This window comes from Cibotium barometz, chromosome 9 (genome assembly GCF_041138505.1).
Source record: "Cibotium barometz isolate CiBa-2024 chromosome 9, ASM4113850v1, whole genome shotgun sequence".
NCBI classification, from domain to species: Eukaryota; Viridiplantae; Streptophyta; class Polypodiopsida; order Cyatheales; family Cibotiaceae; genus Cibotium; species Cibotium barometz.
The window spans coordinates 31,535,367-31,556,550 of NC_141054.1; the positions used below are offsets into that span (position 1 = coordinate 31,535,367).

Consider the following 21,184-nt stretch of genomic DNA (forward strand, 5'->3'; position numbering starts at 1 on the left):
TCAAAAATGACAAACCATATCAGCACCATAAATGACATTGTGCCCGTAGCTACTCACTAGCACAAATCACAGCCACATATCGTTAGCTAGTCTCGGTGTGCCGCTACCACTACATAGGAATCTTGTGAAGAGCATCAGCACTTCCTCATTCAAATCAAAGAACACATGCACAACTATCCAAAAAACAGGAGAAGAATCCTAGGAAATCCCAAATACTACCCAAAACAGAATCATATTGCTTTTGATAAGAGACAATAAATCCCAACACAATGAAGTTCCCAATCATACTCAAAAAACTGACCATCTTTCCACTCTTTGCATCCTCCCACCACAGTATACATGCCCCATCCAAGAGATGTAAAACCCCATGATGATCAGGTCCTATCAAAAGAACCTCTTTGCATACCAAAGCCATAGCATCCCTCGTCTAGAAACACTAAGACGAGACCAAGCAAAGAATGTCCTCTGAGAAGACATACAACAAATGTATTGATCCATCAAGTGAAAGATCATCCAACATCTATTGTAGTTATCAGCATCTCCTGCATATCCATCATGAAGTCTCTAACTGCATAAATCTGAATACCCTAAAGTCGTGCCGTTACTAGGGATCTTAGGAAAACTCGACCATTGGGATGGACATCTCCCAATCAGATGGTCGCCTAGAGATCTATGCACGAAGCATATCTTCCAAAACCTAATTCACGCTCTCTGTTTGCCCATCAAACTGAGGATGATCAGCAAATTACTCCCTATCCGAGAATCATATTATCGGGTATCTTAGCACCCTCATCACGAGTAGCATCAAGACTATGTTCAAAATAGAGAACCTCTGATAAAACATATCAGGCATGTGTTCAAACCAAAACACCATTGATAAAACCCTCTAGTCTAAGCCAATATATGTCAATGCACATCCAAGCAATGACTATACACTAAGTCATCAGCCTCTTACCAAGGCTAACCGCTCCTAGAATCATACCCTCAAGTTCTAAAGTCTCAAGGAAACCGAGGCTACTAGAGCCTGTACTAAAGTTCTAAAACCTCAAGGAAACTGAGGCTGCATGACCTAGCTATCACTAGGAGTTATATGCTCAACATAATCATAGGCAATTCCAACCAACCAAATGGTCCACATGAATATAACATTTCACCAAGATCTGATACGCCCTTTCTCCTACCTGACATACTGAGGATAATCAACAACTCACCCTAGACAATCAATGACTACTGAAGTGTCCAAAACTTCAAGGGGTAGATCCTAGCGTCCCATACCACCAGGATATGCCCCATATACACTCTACAAATCCATCACACCAGTTTGTGGACTCCCGAATGTTGCGTCAAGATACAATGAAGTTGCTAGCAAGTCCCAACAACATCCGGCACACAAACGGTGTCACCTTGGAAGAATAAATTACCCAAGAAATCAACCGATCTCAACATCAATGATACATGTTCTGAGTATTGATCTCCAGATCCATTGGCTAACTAAAACAATGTGCCTATCAATTTCCTCCAATACCACTCAGAATTGGCAAAATATAACAGTTCCACCATCCTAATGAAGAAATGAACCGTTTTATCCAATTATAGATCCAATCATAGTTGCAATAACAAGCAACAACCCTCCAATCATCGGCAATCCGTAATCTATTTCTTTCCCCTTCCCTGGAGTTGATTCACAATCAACGTTTCTCGTCTTTAGTCAATAAACACCCAACCAGAAGTATAGATGCATCCAGAAACCCTACATCTCGCATATCATAGCCCCAACTAGAAGTATAGATGCATCCGGAAACCCTACATCCAGCATATCATAGCCTCCCATACCACCAGGATATACTCCATAAAAGACCTCCTTTAGACCCATAAGCCCTAGACCCAGTCTTGACAAAACCAAACTACTACTTGAATGTCGGCCACTTTCACGTTAGACCCCAAGCACATGACCACATAAGCCCTTTGTAGTAAGGACATTTCTAACTATAAAACTCCATAGGGAGTAATTCGACCCATCCAATTTATCATCTTAAGAAAGGATACCAAACAAATCATTTGGAGAGTTGTTGGCCATTCCTAACTATTGGAGAATTTGAGAAGGAAAGATGCCAAAATAAAGCTTTAACTGATGACACCAGCTGCTATTGAACTCTCTAGAAAGCCGCTAGAAATTATTAGTCACATCACCAATTGGAGTGTCCGATGGGGCGATTGGAGGCTTCGATCAAATGATTGGAGACGAAGAATCGTCGATCGCACACAAGAGAAATCGCCGATTGGAGAAGAACGATCGAACAATTGCAGAAATGAATGATTGGATAGATACGATCGGCCAATTGGAAAATCACTGATCGGACGATTGGAAAACACTGACCGAACGATTGGAAAACACTGATTGGACGATTGGAAAACATCCACCAAACAATTGGAAAACACAAATTGCATGACCAAAAAGTGCAATCGGGCGATTGACCATGACAATCGGAAAAGGATAATCATTGATTGGAAAAGTTAAATCGAACGATTGAAAAAATACAATCGCCAATTAGAAAAGTACAATCAGGGGATTAGAATGGCCGATTGAAGAAGCCGCGATTGAAAAATCACTGTGTGCAGCAATTGGAGAAGCTCGCAATTGGAGAACCTGGTGAAGCGAAAAATCGACAATTGGTGAACCAGTCAATCGGACGCTTGGAAAAACCCGCAGACGCTTGGAAAACCAATACAATCACTGATTGTAACGAGCGATTGCTCTTCAGAACAATTGCATCGGCCAACAATCGGAGATCCACACAATTGGAGAAGCGGACAAATGCATTGTTCGCGATTGCTCACTCAAGCGATCGGAGAACCGGCTAATTTAAGAACTACACGACTGCACCGTCAAGCGATTGAAGAACCACGCGATTGCACAATCGGCTGATTGGACTCATGTTATCTTCCACATGTTAGCAACTCATGAAGCGGTGGAAATGGATGGAGCTGGTTTGACAGATCTGGTCGGCCGTCCGAACGAAGGAGAAAAACATCAATTGATTGGCGTATTGCAGCATCGCTGTAGTCGTCAAATTTGCACTCGTTGACTGTACGATTGGACTGTAGCCTGGCTAGCACGATTGGACTATAGCTGCCACCTACACACAACTGGACCAACTGCAGAGCTGATGTACCCGACTGTTGTGTAGCTGCCGATTGTGTGTGTTGTTTGCACACAAGATGTTCCACACAACAGTTGAAAACTTCAAGGGGAAAAAAAAAAGCCACCTGAGCTGCACATTACAGAGAACTGGAAATCTGTAAGGGAGCAACAAGCTATGGAAAGCTTGAAAAGTTGTGAAGCTTGAAAACCAGAAAACCAAGCAATGGAGAGCTTGGCTCTGATACCACTATTAGCTTTGATGAAAGCAAAGCTGCAAACACTCACTCAATGTTCGTAGATCAAAGAGAACACAAGGGAGAGAGAGAGTGTAGAAGGCTAGTTCACCAGTAGCAAGAAAGGTACAATGAAGTACAAAATGAACAGCAACCCTAAATTGACGATGAGGTTGTTCATATACTAGTTAACCCTAAGGTACCCGTTCACACCTAGATGGCAATGTCACAAAATTCCTTACAGCTTCTATTTTTCTACTGTTCATGTGTGGCATGTGGAGCCTGACATGACATACATGTATGGCTGGTGTAGCTTGACATGGTGTGTAAGTGTAGCATATGGAGCCTGACATGACAGTACATGTATGGCTGGTGTAGCCTAACATGTGTAGCTTGTGGAGCCTGACATGGTGTACATGTATGGCTCATGGAGTCTGACATGATGTAATTCTCTGGGACTAGCTATCTTGGAGATCTTTTGTATTTATGTTCTGGGAAGGTTCTGGAAGGATCATGAGCCTTGGCCATTTTTATCGAATACAACTGAGCAGATGGGTGTTTCTTCTAGTCTAGCTGCACTCATATGCGTGCATGACTTTGATTTTATCTTTGGATGACTTGTATTGTTTGCCTGGACAATGCTTGAGATTTCTGCCTGCGTTGTCCATGGGGCCCGGAACGCCTGGGCACCCTGTGGACGTGTATGTGCACACCTGTTTGTGACTAACAGGTGGTCTACATGTGTTTTGCAAGTGGTAAGTGTACCCAAAAACCCAATTTACAGCTTTATGGTTTCATATACTAATAATTATGGGTGCAGGTTCACACACACTTATAAGTGGCTGGACAACTTATAAGGTATTCACACTGGGCAGGACTATTTTAATACATGTGGCAGCCATAACGTGGGCATAATTCTCTGTGAGAGAAGGTTGGGATTCTGAGGTAGCCCTCGTCTTATTGTCGCTCCTTAAAAGAGGTTACTTTTGGTTTAAGCGCCAGTGAGCGTGTGGAAAGACTTCGTGGCCCTCCTGTCTTTGTAGGGGCACTGTTACACCCTTGCAGTCTATTTGGTATCATACTTGGGGAACTGGTAGAGAGCGATTCCGGGGCACGGAAAATTATTTTCATTCTGAAAAGCTGGAAGATAAATTATGGCCAGCCAGCCAAATCATTCTGTGGAGGACTCTATCACCCGTACTCGGTGCATGCGGGAAGAAGATAGAGACAGGGATCATGTTGGGGTTTTGGCGGATAACGATCCACCGTTGTCTGCCAGGGCTGAGGATCAGCAAGATATTGATGCCTTGATGAATGAGCTTGAAGAGCTTTGTGCTTTGCAAAGGGATCCTGATGTACAAAGGGCCATTGAATCAAAGTCTCATGTCAAGGTTGATGTGGTCACTTTTGATGCAATTGCCCAACAAATGGGAATCGACAAACCTCAAGAGTTGGCTGTTGCTTATTTAAAAAGCCGTGGCGATGTTGTTTCCGATGATGAGGGCAAGTGGGTCTTCACACGGCAGCCTCCCAGGCTATCCAGTGAAGGGAACTTCGATGATGTTGTGAGAGGGCATGCAGCCCGCACCAGTGATGTGAGAGGGCATGCAAACCGAACCAATGATGTAAGAGGGTATGCAGCCCGAGCAGGTGATGTAAGTAGGCATGCAGCCCAAGCAAGTGTTTTTGAGGGGGCTTGCAGCCCATGCAATAGATGTGAGGGGGCATGCAGCCCGAGGAGATGATGTACATCGACATGCAGCTCGAGGGGATGATGAGGGGTTTTCAGCCGATTTGAGAGATGCAAAAGATCTTCATGCATTGTCAGTGGTGTCTCCACCTTCTAGGTATGTTCTTGCTCCTAAAGTTCCATCCAGAGTGGAAGGTGTTACATGGGAAATCAGCCCTAGATCTGGGCACCGTCGCCATCGTAGACATGACGAGGACGATGATGTATTAGAGCATCGGGATGCTCGTCATAGCAAGAAGGCCAAAGAGTTCAAGTCAGGGGACAAGGACATCAAATTCGAGAGCTATAATGGGGAAAGTTGGATACTACCAAGACACGTGCTTTCATAAGGCAATTTAAAATAGCCTTCTGCATTGAGGAATTTACCGAGAAATCTATGCTCAAGCATGTGGGTATGCATCTTAAAGAGACTGCATGTAAACCCGCCTTCAAGAAATCTGACGGGCGGTGAAACAAACACTCGCACATAAAACACTTCAACGCCATTGAGGACCTAGAAAAGGAAAACAAACAGGGGGAGCTAGAGTGCTCCTGCAAACAGTACACGGACACTGATTGGCCCCAAAACGCAGTGGCGCCCCTTGCGGTATTTCTTTAATTGATTATAAGAGCTTGGATTACAATAAGGCTGGGAACTCAACCATCATAGTAGAACTCCTGAAGCCTGCAAATACCCTGCATCATGGCTTCATATCCACTCGGCATCCACAAACAAGTCCAGCCATTGTTCACCTCAAAAAACTCTCACACATTGAGTCCTGCATACAGAAGTCTTCTCCCATGATCAGGGCTGCCACAACCATCCATAGCCTCTCACCCTATGAACAGCATCACACCCTGACACATCCAGTGCTTCTGCATCACAACACAGACTCCCAAATTGTCTCTCAAAAGAGAACTCGCATCACAACACAATATACCATACAGTCGACACACCTGTACCAACCCTCTCTACCTTCCAAGGGTACTATCCATCTCTGTCATGGATTTCCTGTCCCCTACCCAATCAGTAGCAAGGCTGTACCAAACATGTGTCCATTCTTGTACCTTCTGCCTGCATGTGACCTATCTCCTGGAGAAACCCAAAAACATGTTTCCTCGAGAAACCTACGACCTGTTTCCACATGAAACCCTTAGGCCTGTTTCCCTTTGAAACTTTGTCCTGTTTCCATACAGAACCATTCATGGCACCATTCAACAACAGTGCCAACAACGGCATACATCTAGTTACCTGTTCCCTCATGAAACATCTGGAAACATAGAGATGCCCATAACTGTAGGTCCCTCTGTTCCTTTCTAGGAGGAAGAAAACAATCTGTTCCATGAGCATGCAGCCATGCGAGCTTGCTTCACTCCCATGCCAAGAAACACATTCAAGTGACCTGTACGTGCATCCGGAAATCCATGTACACAGTGTACTTGCAACCAAGCAAAACAACCCATAAACAGTCTCAAAACATCCCTGTTGCAAGGAGGATCAGCACACTTGTGCACCCCTGTCCAGCAGCCACCCATGAGTGAAAGGAGCTAAACACTACTACAGTCCAACTGGAGTCTCCTATGCACTACCAAAGGCCTGCATGGTCTTCTGCAGTGTTATCCTCCTGTGGACCAGCCCTATGACCATCTGCGCAAGCAGTTCAACTCGCCAGCAACTGTAAGCACTTGCACAAGACCTTGTGCGCTGCGCAGCCCGCCTTCCACCAGAGAGAGGGAGAGCGCTGCCTTGCCTTCCGCTTCTTGCCAAGGGACCCTGCCCGCCTTGCTTTTTATCAAAAGAGAAAATCTCTTTCTACAGCCGCTAGCCCCTCCTGTAGCGTGTGAAGGTCCACGATATCCTCTCTCCTTTTCACTAGTAGGGAGACGCCTCCCAAAAAGCATGAGAGAGAAAGAGGCGTGCCCCCCTCCCCCAAAAGTAGAGTAGCCTCTATAAATTACCTAGGGGCCTCCCAAGGTTTTAAAACCTTTTTAACTTTAATTTTTGGCCACCAAAGGTTATAGACCCTTTTTAAATTTTAAATCTCTGTCCCCTTCACACTTGGGGTTGTCCACACATGGGTTTCATTTTCAACTCCAAACTGATGCCATTCACACTGTCCTCCATGTCCCCGTGCACACCTGCATCGTCGTGACATACCCCCCTCTTGAAAAATAGCAAGCGTCCTCGATTGCACTCAATGGCACAGTAAGGCATCTTATGAGCAAACACGCCCCATATGGCAAAAACCATGGCCCTCCAATGCATCTGGGTGATAAAACAATCATCCTGCACAAGAGGCCACACTGTCACATGAAAGTGACAAACAACTCTTGCGCAAGAAACCACTCTTGCTTGTTCCTTCAGAACCTGCAGCAAAAGTCTAAAATCAAGTGTAAACACGTTAACTGTGTTAGCCAAAAACAAAACCATGCATCATTCTACATATGACACACATATGCATGACACATATATGCATTCGCAAACAATATGCTCCTCAAGATGCTCTACCTACTCTAAAGTAACAGTCTAAGGGCTGCTCGCAAGCCTTATGCCCATGGACATCCCGTAGGACCCACGACTGATAGTACAACTTGAGCATATGAAAGCACTCAATGCATCCAAAGAATACATCCACTAAGTACTTCCCACATATGTCTCATGGCCATCCCGCAGGAGTCACACCCAGTGGTGCATCCATGAACATAATAAAGCACTTGATGTATCATACCAATAGACATGCAGCACACGACACAATCCAGAGTATTACCCAATGTATTCTCAATGGTACCATGATCCAATGGCACCAGAATACAATAATACCACAAAAAGTGTATGCATACATGCACAAATAGAGTTCAATCCATATATGAACCAACTCTAGGACTGCTCGCAAGACTTATGCCCTCCATAGAGTTATCCATAGTTGCAGTTATAGTTCAAGGTGCGCGCGACTGTGAACCATACTCAACCATCATCTCATGTGTCTAGAACACAAGATCATAGAAGTCCCATAAGCAGATGTACTGTCAGCCTCCAGTACCTTCGGGTGAATTCCAAGATGTCACCAAGCGACTCCTAGATAACAAATGAGCCTGTCTGTAACAAGGGAGCGGAGGTGCTACCCCCCTCTTGAGCATCAGGCAATGCTCCAGACCTATGCTCTGCTGAACCTGAATGAGCCGTAACAAGAGTCGACTCCAACTCAAAGGCATCAAGATAAAGCTGCAAATCCTGAGGTGAATCTGCTAAGTCACCCTCCTCCATCCACTTCGCATCCATCAGTGAACAGTTCTTGAACTTCACAAGATAGCGACGGGAAACTTTACCTTGTACCTTTCTTTCCTTATGTGCCAGTATCTGCTCGGAAATAAGAACCTCGTCAAGTTCCTCCGCTTCCGTCTGAGCCTCATCTAATACATCCTCAGGCACCCAAAACCTGCTCAGTGCTTGCACTCCACCCAAGTGGTAAGCACAAGTCCTCGATGAAGCATAGTAGATCACCACTGCTAAACATAGAAAGAAACTGTCTTCCAAACCCATGAAGCCTCTATGAAGATACGACCGGTGACAAACTGTCGAATGTTTTGCACCATAACACTTCAACTACTTCTTGTTCTCCTGGCTGACTACTTCTTGTCCTTGGTGTCTTTTCTCCTGAGCTTCATCTTCAGCTCTTGCTCTTCACCTCATATAGGCAAAGACACACAATCTTGCACTGCCTCCTGCACTTCCCTTTCACTTTCCACATGTTGAAGCTTTTGATGTGACTCTCATGAGACAACCACGAGCTCGCCCCCTTAGGAAAGTTGGCGATTGTCCCGACCAAAGTAACCATGGACTCGCCTCCTTGAGAAAGTCGACGATGTGTCCCGGCAACGGAACCTTGTAAACCAGCCTTCAAGAAATCTGATGGGCAGTGAAACAAACACTCGCACATAAAACACTTCAACACCATTGAGGACCTAGAAAAGGAAAACAAACAGGGGAAGCTAGAGTGCTCCTGCAAACAATACACGGACACTGATTGGCCCCAAAACGCAGTGGCGCCCCTTGCGGTATTTCTTTAGTTGATAATAAGAGCTTTGATTACAATAAGGCTGGGAACTCAGCCGTCATAGTAGAACTCTTGAAGCCTGCAAATACCCTGCATCATGGCTTCATATCCACTCGGCATCCACAAACAAGTCCAGCCATTGTTCACCTCAAAAGACTCTCACACATTGAGTCCTGCATACAGAAGTCTTCTCCCATGATCAGGGCTGCCACAACCATCCATAGCCTCTCACCCTATGAACAGCATCACACCCTGACACATCCAGTGCTTCTGCATCACAACACAGACTCCCAAATTGTCTCTCAAAAGAGAACTCGCATCACAGCACAACATACCATACAGTTGACACACCTGTACCAACCCTCTCTACCTTCCAAGGGTACTATCCATCTCTGTCATGGATTTCCTATCCCCTGCCCAATCAGTAGCAAGGCTGTACCAAACATGTGTCCATTCCTGTACCTTCTGCCTGCATGTGATCTATCTCTTGGAGAAACCCAAAAACATGTTTCCTCGAGAAACCTACGACCTGTTTCCACATGAAACCCTTAGGCCTGTTTCCCTTTGAAACTTCTGTCCTGTTTCCATACAGAACCATTCATGGCACCATTCAACAACAGTGCCAACAACGGCATACATCTAGTTACCTGTTCCCTCATGAAACATCTGGAAACCTAGAGATGCCCATAACTATAGGTCCCTCTGTTCCTTTCTAGCAGGAAGAAAACAATCTGCTCCATGAGCATGCAGCCATGCGAGCTTGCTTCACTCCCATGCCAAGAAACACATTCAAGTGACCTGTACGTGCAGCCGGAAATCCATGTACACAGTGTACTTGCAACCAAGCAAAACAACCCATAAACAGTCTCAAAACATCCCTGTTGCAAGGAGGATCAGCACACTTGTGCACCTCTGTCCAGCAGCCACCCATGAGTGAAAGGAGCTGAACACTACTACAGTCCAACTGGAGTCTCCTATGCACTGCCAAAGGCCTGCATGGTCTTCTGCAGTGTTATCCTCCTGCGGCCCAGCCCTATGACCATCTGCGCAAGCGGTTCAACTCGCCAGCAGCTGTAAGCACTTGCACAAGACCTTGTGCGCTGCGCTGCACTGACAACCCAAGTTTGCCTTCAAGAAGCTGCGTGTACCTCTGCAGTCCTGTCCGCCTGAGAGTCCAAGGAAATCAGCCTCTCCTTTCCGCAAAAACATGCCGCCCTCCAAAAAGCACACCTGGCCGCCTGTGTGTCCAGAGAAACCAGCCTGTAAGCTGCAGCCTGACTCCGTGCAAAAGAGCACGTGTTTCAGCCCTATGCGCTTGCAGTCCAGTCAGCCGGTGTCTTGCCAAAAACGGGAGAGAGAGGGATATTTGGTCTGCACTTGCTGATATAGCAGAGCAGCAGCCGGCCAACCTGTATGTACAGCAGCGCAGAAACCAACCAACCTTCCCTCCCCAAAAAGCAAGCATGTCCAAGATATTCAGCTGCGCCTGAGTATGTTCCAGCGCAGCCCTGTGTGCCTGCAGTCCAGCCCTCCTGTAGCGCCAAGCGAGAGATAGAGAGAGAAAGGAGCATGTGCCCTTCCAGCCCGCCTTCCACCAGAGAGAGGGAGAGCGCTGCCCTGCCTTCCGCTTCTTGCCAAGGGACCCTGCCCGCCTTGCTTTTTATCAAAAGAGAAAATCTCTTTCTACAGCCGCCAGCCCCTCCTGTAGCGTGTGAAGGTCCACGATATCCTCTCTCCTCTTCACCAGTAGGGAGACGCCTCCCAAAAAGCATGAGAGAGAAAGAGGCATGCCCCCTTCCCCCAAAAGTAGAGTAGCCTCTATAAATTACCTAGGGGCCTCCCAAGGTTTTAAAACCTTTTTAACTTTAATTTTTGGCCACCAAAGGTTATAGAACCTTTTTTATTTTAAATCTCTATCCCCTTCACACTTGGGGTTGTCCACACACGGGTTTCATTTTCAACTCCAAACTGATGCCATTCACACTGTCCTCCATGTCCCCGTGCACACCTGCATCCTGTCCAGAGAAAAACACAGGGTCGTGACACTACAAGTGATTGGTGGATGGCAAAGCTTTTGCATAGGACAGCTACACATACATGGAGTGCTTTCAAAGAGCAATTTTATGATCAGTTCCTTCCTCCTCACTTTGAGAAGGATGTGCGAAAGGAATGGGATTGGCTAACACAAGATGAAGGCGAATCCGTTTCCTCTTATGTTTCAAAGTTTTGGCGGATTCTTCTCAAAGTCACACCTTTCATGACGATTAGTGAGGACGAGAAGAAAAGAAAGTTTTGAGTCAGGACTGCAACGAATCATTCAAAAGAGCCTTGCAGTGTATCCCCACAGCACCTTACAGGAGCTCATATACTCGGCCACTATTTCTGAGGAGTTGCATGGTAAGGGAGCGTCAAAAAGACAAGAATTCAGCTCATACAAGGGAAAATTCAGAGCTCAAAATGAGCAGAAAAAGGGTGGATAGCCACCTAAGTTTATGCCTAATGAGTCCAAGGATGCAAAAGAGGGCTCTGAAAAGAAGCCGGGGGATAAAAAGGATGATTCTAAGCTGTCCAGGCAGCATATTTTTGATTGCATAAGAGAGGGGAAGTGCTTCACATGTGGGAGCAAAGATCACATGAAAGCTCAATGTCCCCAAAATCTCAAAAAGAATAATGTGCAGGATGCCAAACCGAGTGTGAATGTTATACCCGATGTTCAAGGTAACACTGCACAAGAACCAAAGAGTAGAATCTTATGTAAAGCTTAGGGCAAGTTAAAGGACCAAACAGCTTTATTCCTTTTTGATAATGCCTCAACAAATAACTTCATATCCATATAGATGGTTGCTGCTCCTGGGTTAAAGCCCGAGGAACTGGGCATGGACTTTCATGCAGATGCTGCCTTTGAGGGCAAGGAAGTTAAGGTCACTCCCATCATTAAGAAGCTTCGCATACAGATACAGGGATATTTGGATCATGAAGACTTCCTCGTGGCACAACTTACGGGATGTGATGTGATACTTGGGATGCCTTGGCATTATCGTTTGGATCCCAAGATTTTGCACAAAGAAAAGGAAGTTATGTTTACTCATAGGGGTAGGGAAGTTTGTATTGATGCGGGTACTACTGGGAGTACCATACCCATTGTAAGCCATATATCTATTTCAAAGGCAATAAAGAAATCAGCTTGTTCTTACTTGGTCTTTGTACATGATAATGTTGAGCATGATGCTGTAACTTCCGTAGATCAAGATAAGATTGATTTCTTAAGTGAATATACTGATTGTTATACTGATTCACTACCAGGACAGTTACCCCCAGAGAGGCAAGAGGATCATTGTATTGACATAATCCCTAGGAGCTCTCCTCCTAACCGACCTCCTTATAGAGTGAGTGCTGCCCAACAGGAGGAAATCATGACTCAAGTAAATGATTTACTTGAGAAGGGGTTGATAAGGCTAAGTTCTTCACCTTATTGTTCTCCAGTTTTACTTGTGCAGAAAAAGGATAGGACATACAGAATGTGTGTTGATTATAGGATCCTTAACAAGATTACTATCAAGAACAGGTTTCCGATTCCTCGAATCGATGATATTCTTGATAAACTTGAGGGAGCTACTTGTTTCAGTCGCATTGATCTTAAGAGTGGTTTACCATCAGATTCGAGTGGTACCTCAAGATGTGCACAAAACAGCTTTTCGAACATCGTTTGGATTATATGAGTATTTGGTTGTGCCATTTGGACTTACAAATGCTCCCGCCACTTTCAATAGAATGATGGACAGAATTTTTAGACCTCACCGCAAGTTCACAGGAACTTTCTTTGATGATATTATCATTTTTTCAAAGAGTGAGGCTGAACAAAAAGAGCATCTTGCCATTGTTTTTGAAGAGCTAAGGAATTATAAGCTTTTCATCAATGGGAAGAAGAGTGAATTCTTCTTGTCAGAAAGTCACTTTTTAGGGCATATTGTTTCCAAAGATGGAGTACGCATGGATCCCGCAAAGATTCAAGCCATCAAGGATTGGCCAGAACCACAGAATGTGCATCAAGTTAGGTCAACCCATCTTCTGGCCCCTAGTGTGGTGTACTGTGCAAATTTGTCATCTCTTTTTGTCTAGCGTGCTCAGATATATTTTCAGTTTTCATGATTGATAAGATTTTCTGTGTACAGTTTTCATGATTGATAAGATTCTCCATGTACAGTTGCCCTTCCGTTTACAGGCAATGGGGACAAACCCAGTGGGACAGAAGTGTCCATGGCACCATCTTCTCGCCCCTAGTGTGGTGTACTGTGCAGATTTGTCATCTCTTTTTGTCTGGCATGCTCATATGTATTTTTAGTTTTCATGATTGATAAGATTTTCCGTGTACAGTTGCCCTTCTGTTTACAGGCAATGGGGACAAACCCAGTGGGCAGAAGTGTCTGGCATAAGTGCATGACCTCACAAGTAGTACTACCAAATATCTAACATGAGAAACAAGTGCTCTTGTGATGCATCATGACTGCAAACCAAAAAACCCCAATCATCCTATGCATAGTTAGCTGAATCCTCATCTTTGCCTGTAGGAGCCTTAGAAGAGTCCATTGCCAAATCAAATTCTTGCTTCTTCTCCTTGGCCTAACTCTTCCAGCACTCACAGATGTAGTGCCTTGGCTTTTTGCAATAATGACACTTGCCCTTCTTGGGCTGATCTGCATCACTCTTTGCTTTGCTTGATGGTTGTCCAGAATCAGCCTTAGACTAATAGTATCCACCCTTTGCCTTGTCTTTCCTTTGTGATTGGCAGCAAAGGCTTGCTGGCCACAGCCACGCACGATAGAAGATTTATTTTTCATAGTTTGCTCCTCATATGATAACAAACCCACCAACTCAAACTGTAGAGGTTTTAGGTTACCTCTCAAAGACAAAGTAAGAGAAGTGTGGAAATTCAAGGACGTCCTAGATACAAGTTCTACTTCTCAAGCAAGGAAATCTCTACAAACTCATTCTCCTTGTCCAAATGCCCTTTTTAGGGCGCGCTGGTACTTGTCCAAAGCCCTTTCACACTCGGAAATGTCGAGGCTGGTGACAACCATCAAGCATATACAAGTATTCTTCTTTTTCTCTTGCAAAGATACAGAAGCGGAAAGCATGCTAGCATTGGGTACCCTCCTTATGAGATACCCCTCTTATACTTCCAAACTCAATCCAAAATGATTGGCTTCCTCGGAAGATGAATCATATGTGCTTAAATTACCCGTTGAGTTGGAGTCATATTCATCACTCTCTTTTGAATGCCGAATTCCTCCACTTGCTCACTTCCAATGTTGTACTTTACTCAGTGACTCCATGCTCCATAATGAAATCACCAGTTTCCCATCATTGAAAAGCTTTAACCTAACAAAGCCATAGTCTCCCCAACATGATTGGGTAGGCCACTTGATCCACTTTGGTATGAATCACTTGGAAGTCCAAACGTACTTCGATGCCACATACAATCACCGTAAGTATTTGAAGGCAACCCAAAGCTTTGACCCATAAATTATTGGCCAACTTGATGAGAGAAGGTGATGAAGTTTGGCATTGAAGGCCAAGTTGCTCCATAGTGCTTTGACTCAACATTGACGGCAGCACTGCCATCAATGTAATCCCATTGAACAAAAAAAATGCCTTTGATCAACACATCCACATTTGGATATCATCATGCAAAGGAATATTAACATCATGTACCTCTTGATCAGAATGATCTTTGCTTTCAGTGCCTAGATGGTCAAGTGTTAATCGCCTTCGTCAATTGTTTCTTCATCTTTGGGCAAAGAGCCCCAAAAGCCATGTCCACCTTTCTATGTCAAAGAGATCTTCAATGAGGTCATACTCCTCAAGATTGTATCCCAACTCAAAATCTTATAGCAATCTTCCTCCTTGAGGTTCGCTGCTGCTTCTTTCGCAGTCTTCCCTCTCCATCTTCCACTTAGCAACAATTCCCCTTTCCGGCCAAGACCACCTTGGCCTCCTCTTTCTTTGCAAGGTCTTTAATAGAAACTCCAAGAACAGGGGTTGGAGGCTGGAGCTGTAGACGTAGATCCTATCTAATGACAATTAAAACATTCAACAGAGACTACCCCCCTTCACGAGATGATGATGCTTATAGGGCCCCTTGCACTTGTGGAACTTAAGTTGGAGAATTGGAAGAACATACAGTGAAGCAGACCTTATCTTCATCCGATACAAAACCACATCATCGAAGCTTAATGGATTTCGACCTTGACCTTGAGACAGAGAACCAGTTCCAATGATGCAATAAAATGATTCAATTTAATGAAAGCACTCTCTGGGGTTGCCCCTTGAGGTTGAGCCAGTTCTTGTTGACCAGATTGAGCCGTGGCTTGGGTCACCACACACTCCCATTGTGAATACACCTCGGACGTTCCCACAACAGCACTCACCAATTCCAGTTTCCAATTTGAAGAGGTTCTCCAATTCATTCCACACCATAGCTGGTTTCTTTCCAAATCACATGCAAAAAGCTTAAGAAAGCAAATCCCAATCTTGCCTTATGTTGTTGGGAAAGGTATGGTACTAAAAAAGTGCATCCTCAGTTAACAAATACTCAATATTTTGCACCTTTGCCACGCTGTTCCATCCTCCCAGAGAGCACACACGTGAGTAAATCTGTAAGTACTCATGGGCACTGTATAGAAACTTCAAATGAAAAGTTTGAATTTCAAAGAAAGACATGGTGAAAATGCTTCTGCACACACCAAAGAATCAAGCCATGCAAGGCCACCAAAAACGTGAGGTAATTTGTAAATCCGGAATTGTACCCACTACATAGAAGTCTGGTGTGCAAGAGCGATACTTGATGTGTGTTGAACTGTCAAGAGCTTTACACCGATTACCTTCAAATACAGGATCCACTACAATATGTTTTTCTTGTTTTCCAAGAAACAACCGCCTTCTTGTTAATTTTCTCAAATAAAATTAAGGGAAATAAACAAAATATACATCCGAAGATTAAATGGCCCTGTTAATGTTCCTGCTCGGCCAGCCCGGCCCACCGGCCCAGCCGTTTGTATTTATCACATTGCTCTCGGATGGACACCGTCATAGACATGGAAGACACCCCACTAAGAGAGCGAGCCCGACCACAAGCCATAGCCAAGCACAAGTTCCAAAGGCCCAATGTCAAACCAAGTGTGTATTACACTTTTGGATATAGATATCAGAACAGCGCTGCAAGCGAGAATGGAACACACAACCTCAAGCCTCCAGACACAAGCTCTAATCACTAAGCTTTGTGATGCTCACTGCCATGAGAGATGCATGAGAGCCTTATAACCCGGTTCTACAAAGAATCCCAGTCATATTAGCGCCGGTCTCTCAATCACGTAGCTCCCGAAAACTCAGCAGCAACAGCGGTTCTTTGAGCTCTTAAGCTACCCACGACACCTTATGCTCTACTCAATGGACTTCACAAAAGATGTGCCACATCGCAAGATGATGAGAGAAAATAAACTGAATACATTGCTTAGACTTTGATAAGGCTTACAAAATTACAAGTTATTTATACTTAAGAAAAAAGACTTGCTTTCTTAAGACTTTGTAATTTATACTCGTAATTCTGTAAGACTTTGATAAGTCTTACAAAATTACAAGTATTTAGATCTTAAGAAAAAAGATTTGCTTAGCTTTCTAAAACCCAAGCTTAAGCATCCATGCATTCTTAAGGTATTCATACCTTAAGAAAAAAGATTTTCTTAGCTTTCTAAAACCCAAGTTAAAACATCCACCCTTTCTTTCAAAAGGAAAACATTAAATAACAATCCACGCTTTGTTTGGAGAGTGAGTGGAAAAAAAACGAAAATAAAATATCCCTTGCTCATACATGGGCGCCTTTAATCAAATTTGACCTCACACACACTAAGGAGATGAGCAAAGAGATGAAGTCCTAAAAATATGGCTTCCTCAACATACTATAGGAGACAGCTGAAAGACTCATACTAGAACTAATCAAAACCCGGAACTTCTAAGTCTTGCCAAAACCCAGGATCATGAAAAATTCTAAACTACCAAAATACCAAGTGTATTGTGGTTATTAAAACCTTTTCTTTCATAGAATGTGTGCATTTTCCTTCCTTTCCATGTATGGATGTATGCCCTTATGAGTGAAAAAGGTCTTAGAGTAAAACAAACCTTCGGTGAAGGCTCATCTTCTCCTTTCATGATGTCAACCAGAGCATAACCTTCAACTCCATAGAGCCTGTAAGCTTCTTTCTTGCATGGAATTGTTACCTGTCATCATAGCAAAATAGAAGATTGTAACCGGCAGACATATACTTGGAGTGTGTAAAAGATGGTAATTCACAAGAGAATCTAACCTTCTCAATATCTTGAGACAGTTTCATCCGGGGCTGCTTATTGATCTCAACAAGTTTGTAGACACAACCCAGAGCTGGCTGTGTCGAGCACGTCACAAGATGTGTCCCTATTCCAAAAGCATCAATCTCATGGCCCTGTTTGTTATTATTATCAGTCAGTTTCGGATTTGATTACTCAAAACAGAACACATCTTTGCACACACATCCTCATACACCAAAAAGCAGATATATGAATGGATTGCCCACCATGTCAGCACAAGAAAAAATGTACCTGTTTATTCAATGCTTCGAGTGTCTCTTCATTTATGTCATTGCTTGCCGTGATGACAAGGTGTCCAAAAACTACAGCACTGAATTCTTTTTCCACAATTAAAAAGACTTTACGAGCTTCTTTTGAGAGGTATGCCAGATCACCAGAGTCCAATCTGATGCCTAGTGCCTTGTACCTGCACCATAGATTACCATTTAAGGCCATACTGCACCATAGATTGGTAAATTACTACTAAATAGCATGGAAAGATTGTTATATTGCAGTCAAATTGGGTGCTATATAGGAGTCAAATGGTAGACATGAGTGCTATACGGCAGACAAAAAGCAGCAAATACTGCCATTTGATTGCTATAAAGCAATCAAATAGGAGTCAAACTGGGTGCTATATAGGAGTCAAATGGTAGACATGAGTGCTATACTGCAGACAAAAAACAGAAAATACTGCCATTTGATTGCTGTAAAGCACCATAAAGCATGAATAAGACAGACTCTTACATTGCAATCAAATCGGGTGTTATATAGGAGTCAAATAGTAGGCATGAGTGCTATATAACAGACAAAAAGCAGGCAAAGTCTGTTATTTAGCTGCTATAAAGCAGTCATAAAGCATGCGTAAGACTGTTGAAATGACTACTATAATGGTCCAAGCACGCAAGAGACTACTATAAAGCACAAAATAAAGTATGGATAAGACTGATATGTTACTGCTATATAACACATTCATAAAGCATGCATGATTGCTACAAAAGCCAAAGTAGTCAAGAGGCTGCTATTTATTACAACAGTCACAAAGAAAACATGACTACTATAAAAGCTATATAATGCAGTCACAAAGAAAACATGACTACTATAAAAGCTATATAATGCAGTTATATAGCAGCATGAGAGCTACAAAAGTCACAGTACGTAAGTGACTACTATTTAACTGCTATAAAGTAATCCTAGAGCATACATATGGCTGCTATTTTACTGTAATTTAACAGTCATGCAGCAGGCATGACAACTATAAACTAGAAGTGACTACTTATTAGTAATCATAAAGCAGACATGATTGTTATAAACCAGGCGTGAATGCTTAATAGCAGGCATAATTACTATAAACCAGTCATAAAAAGCAATGAAAACATTGCTATTTAACAACTATATAGTAGTTATAAGGCTGCTATAATATATTGGACAGTTGCATAGCAGTTATATAGCAGCATGGCTGCTTCAAACCCTAATTCAAGATGCAAACCATATCTAGGACTACCCTAGGCTCTGATACCAATAATGTAACATGCTACTTATGCAGAAGCTAATTGATGAAGATTAACACTAAGCTACAGAGATAAATGCTAACCACTTGCACAATGATGACATAGAGAAGTAGAGAAAAGGAGAATATGACAGCAGGCCCTTGTTCTTGGCTCTCTTGCACTTGGCCTTGGCTTTGCAACCTCTGTCTTTGAATGCCTACAACTGACCCATGACCTGCCTTTATATAGGGATCTTGATAGCAAGACGTATTCAGGTCGGCCAGCCCTTCTAAGTCCATAAAAAGTTGTCAAGAATGTCATAAAATGTGTTCATATTGTGCCCAATACTTGTCCCAATTGTTGGTGCACGTCACGGGCCAAGGAATAATCATCTCTGCATGCTTGGTCTTGGCTCTGCAACCTCTGTCTTTGAATGCCTACAAACGACTGCCTTTATATAGGAATCTTGATAGCAAGTCGTATTTAGGTCAGCCAGCTCTTCTCCGACCATACAAAGTCATCAAGAATGTCATTAAACATGTTCATATTGTGCCCAATACTTGTCCCAATCATTGGTGCATGTCCTGGGCACCTATAGCATAGTCATAGGAAACAGGGGAAACAGTGCCCCGAAACAAGGAAACGCCGTTTCCCCACGTCGAGTTCACCTAAACGGCTAGAAACGGGTAAGACTTGGTCGTGCTGCCTACGTGGCATATTTTAATTTAAAATAAACGATGGATCAACACCTTTGCTATGTGCTAAATGGGCCACCTTGGTCATGCGCCTACGTGGCATATTTTAATTTTAAAAAAACGATGGATCAACGCCTTCGCTATGCACTGCCCACGTGGCATTAAATAAAAAATAAATAAACGTTGGCTGGCTGCCCGTTGAGAAAAAACGATCACCGCCTCTGCCCGTTGCTTCCTTCCCATTGCTCTCCTTGCAACTTGTCTCAACACCACACCATATAATCTCTAGTACGAAGCTTGTTTTGTACAGTGTACTTGTCTTGTACACAAGACTTGTTTCCTGTGACTGACACACGTCCCAAAGCTCCAACACGGTCCTTTCTCCCCTTCTTTCTCTCTTTCCCTCCCTTTCTCCCCTTCTGGAGCAAGGCTAAAGTCGGAGCAAGGCACTTCTCAACTGGGTCCTCCACAATCAATAACTTTTGATCAATAAGTGTTTTTTTTATTTTAAATTTGTAAATGAACCTTGTTTTTTTTAATGATCATTTACTATTTAAAAAATAGATGGGAAGCTTCTTAATTAAATTGCACCTTTTTTAGTAATAGAACAAGTCCTTTTTCAATTAATCCCTCTCCTCTTCTTATTGTGCTGTATTCAATAGTTTGCACTAATGGCATTCTATGAGCAGCGTTGTGGTTGTCGTTCATGCGTGGCTGAGCGACAATACATCGAGACAGCTCATTGTTGATGCCCTTTGCCTCTTCAAGAGAGCCTGACATTGCAAGAGGAAATCTCTAAGAGAGCTCAACGATGTCATTGCCCTCCCATGTGGTTTTGGGATGATGAAGATTGCTTGCTATTGCAAATGGTCCTAAGACACACTCGAAGACGAGCCCCCATATGGCGAAACCTACAGCTTGTAGAAGAACCTGTTGTGGTTCTAGTGATGCTGAGGCACCTACCAGTCATGAGGATCAAGACAATAAAGCCCATGTAGAAAGTCACCTGTTGTAACTATTGCTAATGTTGAATGAATAAAGAATTTTATTTTCCTCCAAACTTTGTCGGCTCTATTGTGTACTTTATTTTTTTAGAATCTCCTAGCACCTTGTCCTTATTGTCCATTGCAATGACCCTTGTTCCTCGGTCCTTCTTTGCAGTCTTTGCATCCATGGCCTCCATGGATCATTCCACCTCAAAGAAGTCTAAATCTACAGAGTGGTCTTGGTGGGATGAGGTCCTGGCGGAGGGTGCCTACAAAACAGGAGGCGTGAAAAAGTGGACATGCAAATATTGCCTCCTTACGAAGTCAGGTAGTGCAACTTGTATTCGCGCACACCTGCTCCAACAGCATGGACAAGACATTGCATTCTATACCAACATCACTAGTGAAGCACGAGAGAAGCTTCGTCAGAAAGACGAAGCGGTATCTTCATCAGCTCAAAGAGCAGGGGTGGGAG

The 21,184-nt window shown here is 43.6% G+C and overlaps 1 protein-coding gene across 1 annotated transcript in view; it reads right to left on the bottom strand.

The window, feature by feature from the left end:
- Positions 1-21,184, bottom strand: part of LOC147635464 (nicotinate phosphoribosyltransferase 1-like) — a 48,080-nt gene that overhangs the window by 16,843 nt on the left and 10,053 nt on the right. The window contains exons 10-12 of the mRNA XM_086802743.1: positions 17,791-17,965; positions 17,520-17,654; positions 17,335-17,433 (exon numbers count right to left, since the gene is read on the bottom strand). Of these exons, the coding sequence (XP_086658869.1) occupies positions 17,335-17,433; positions 17,520-17,654; positions 17,791-17,965 (409 nt within the window). The remainder of the gene's footprint in view (positions 1-17,334; positions 17,434-17,519; positions 17,655-17,790; positions 17,966-21,184) is intronic.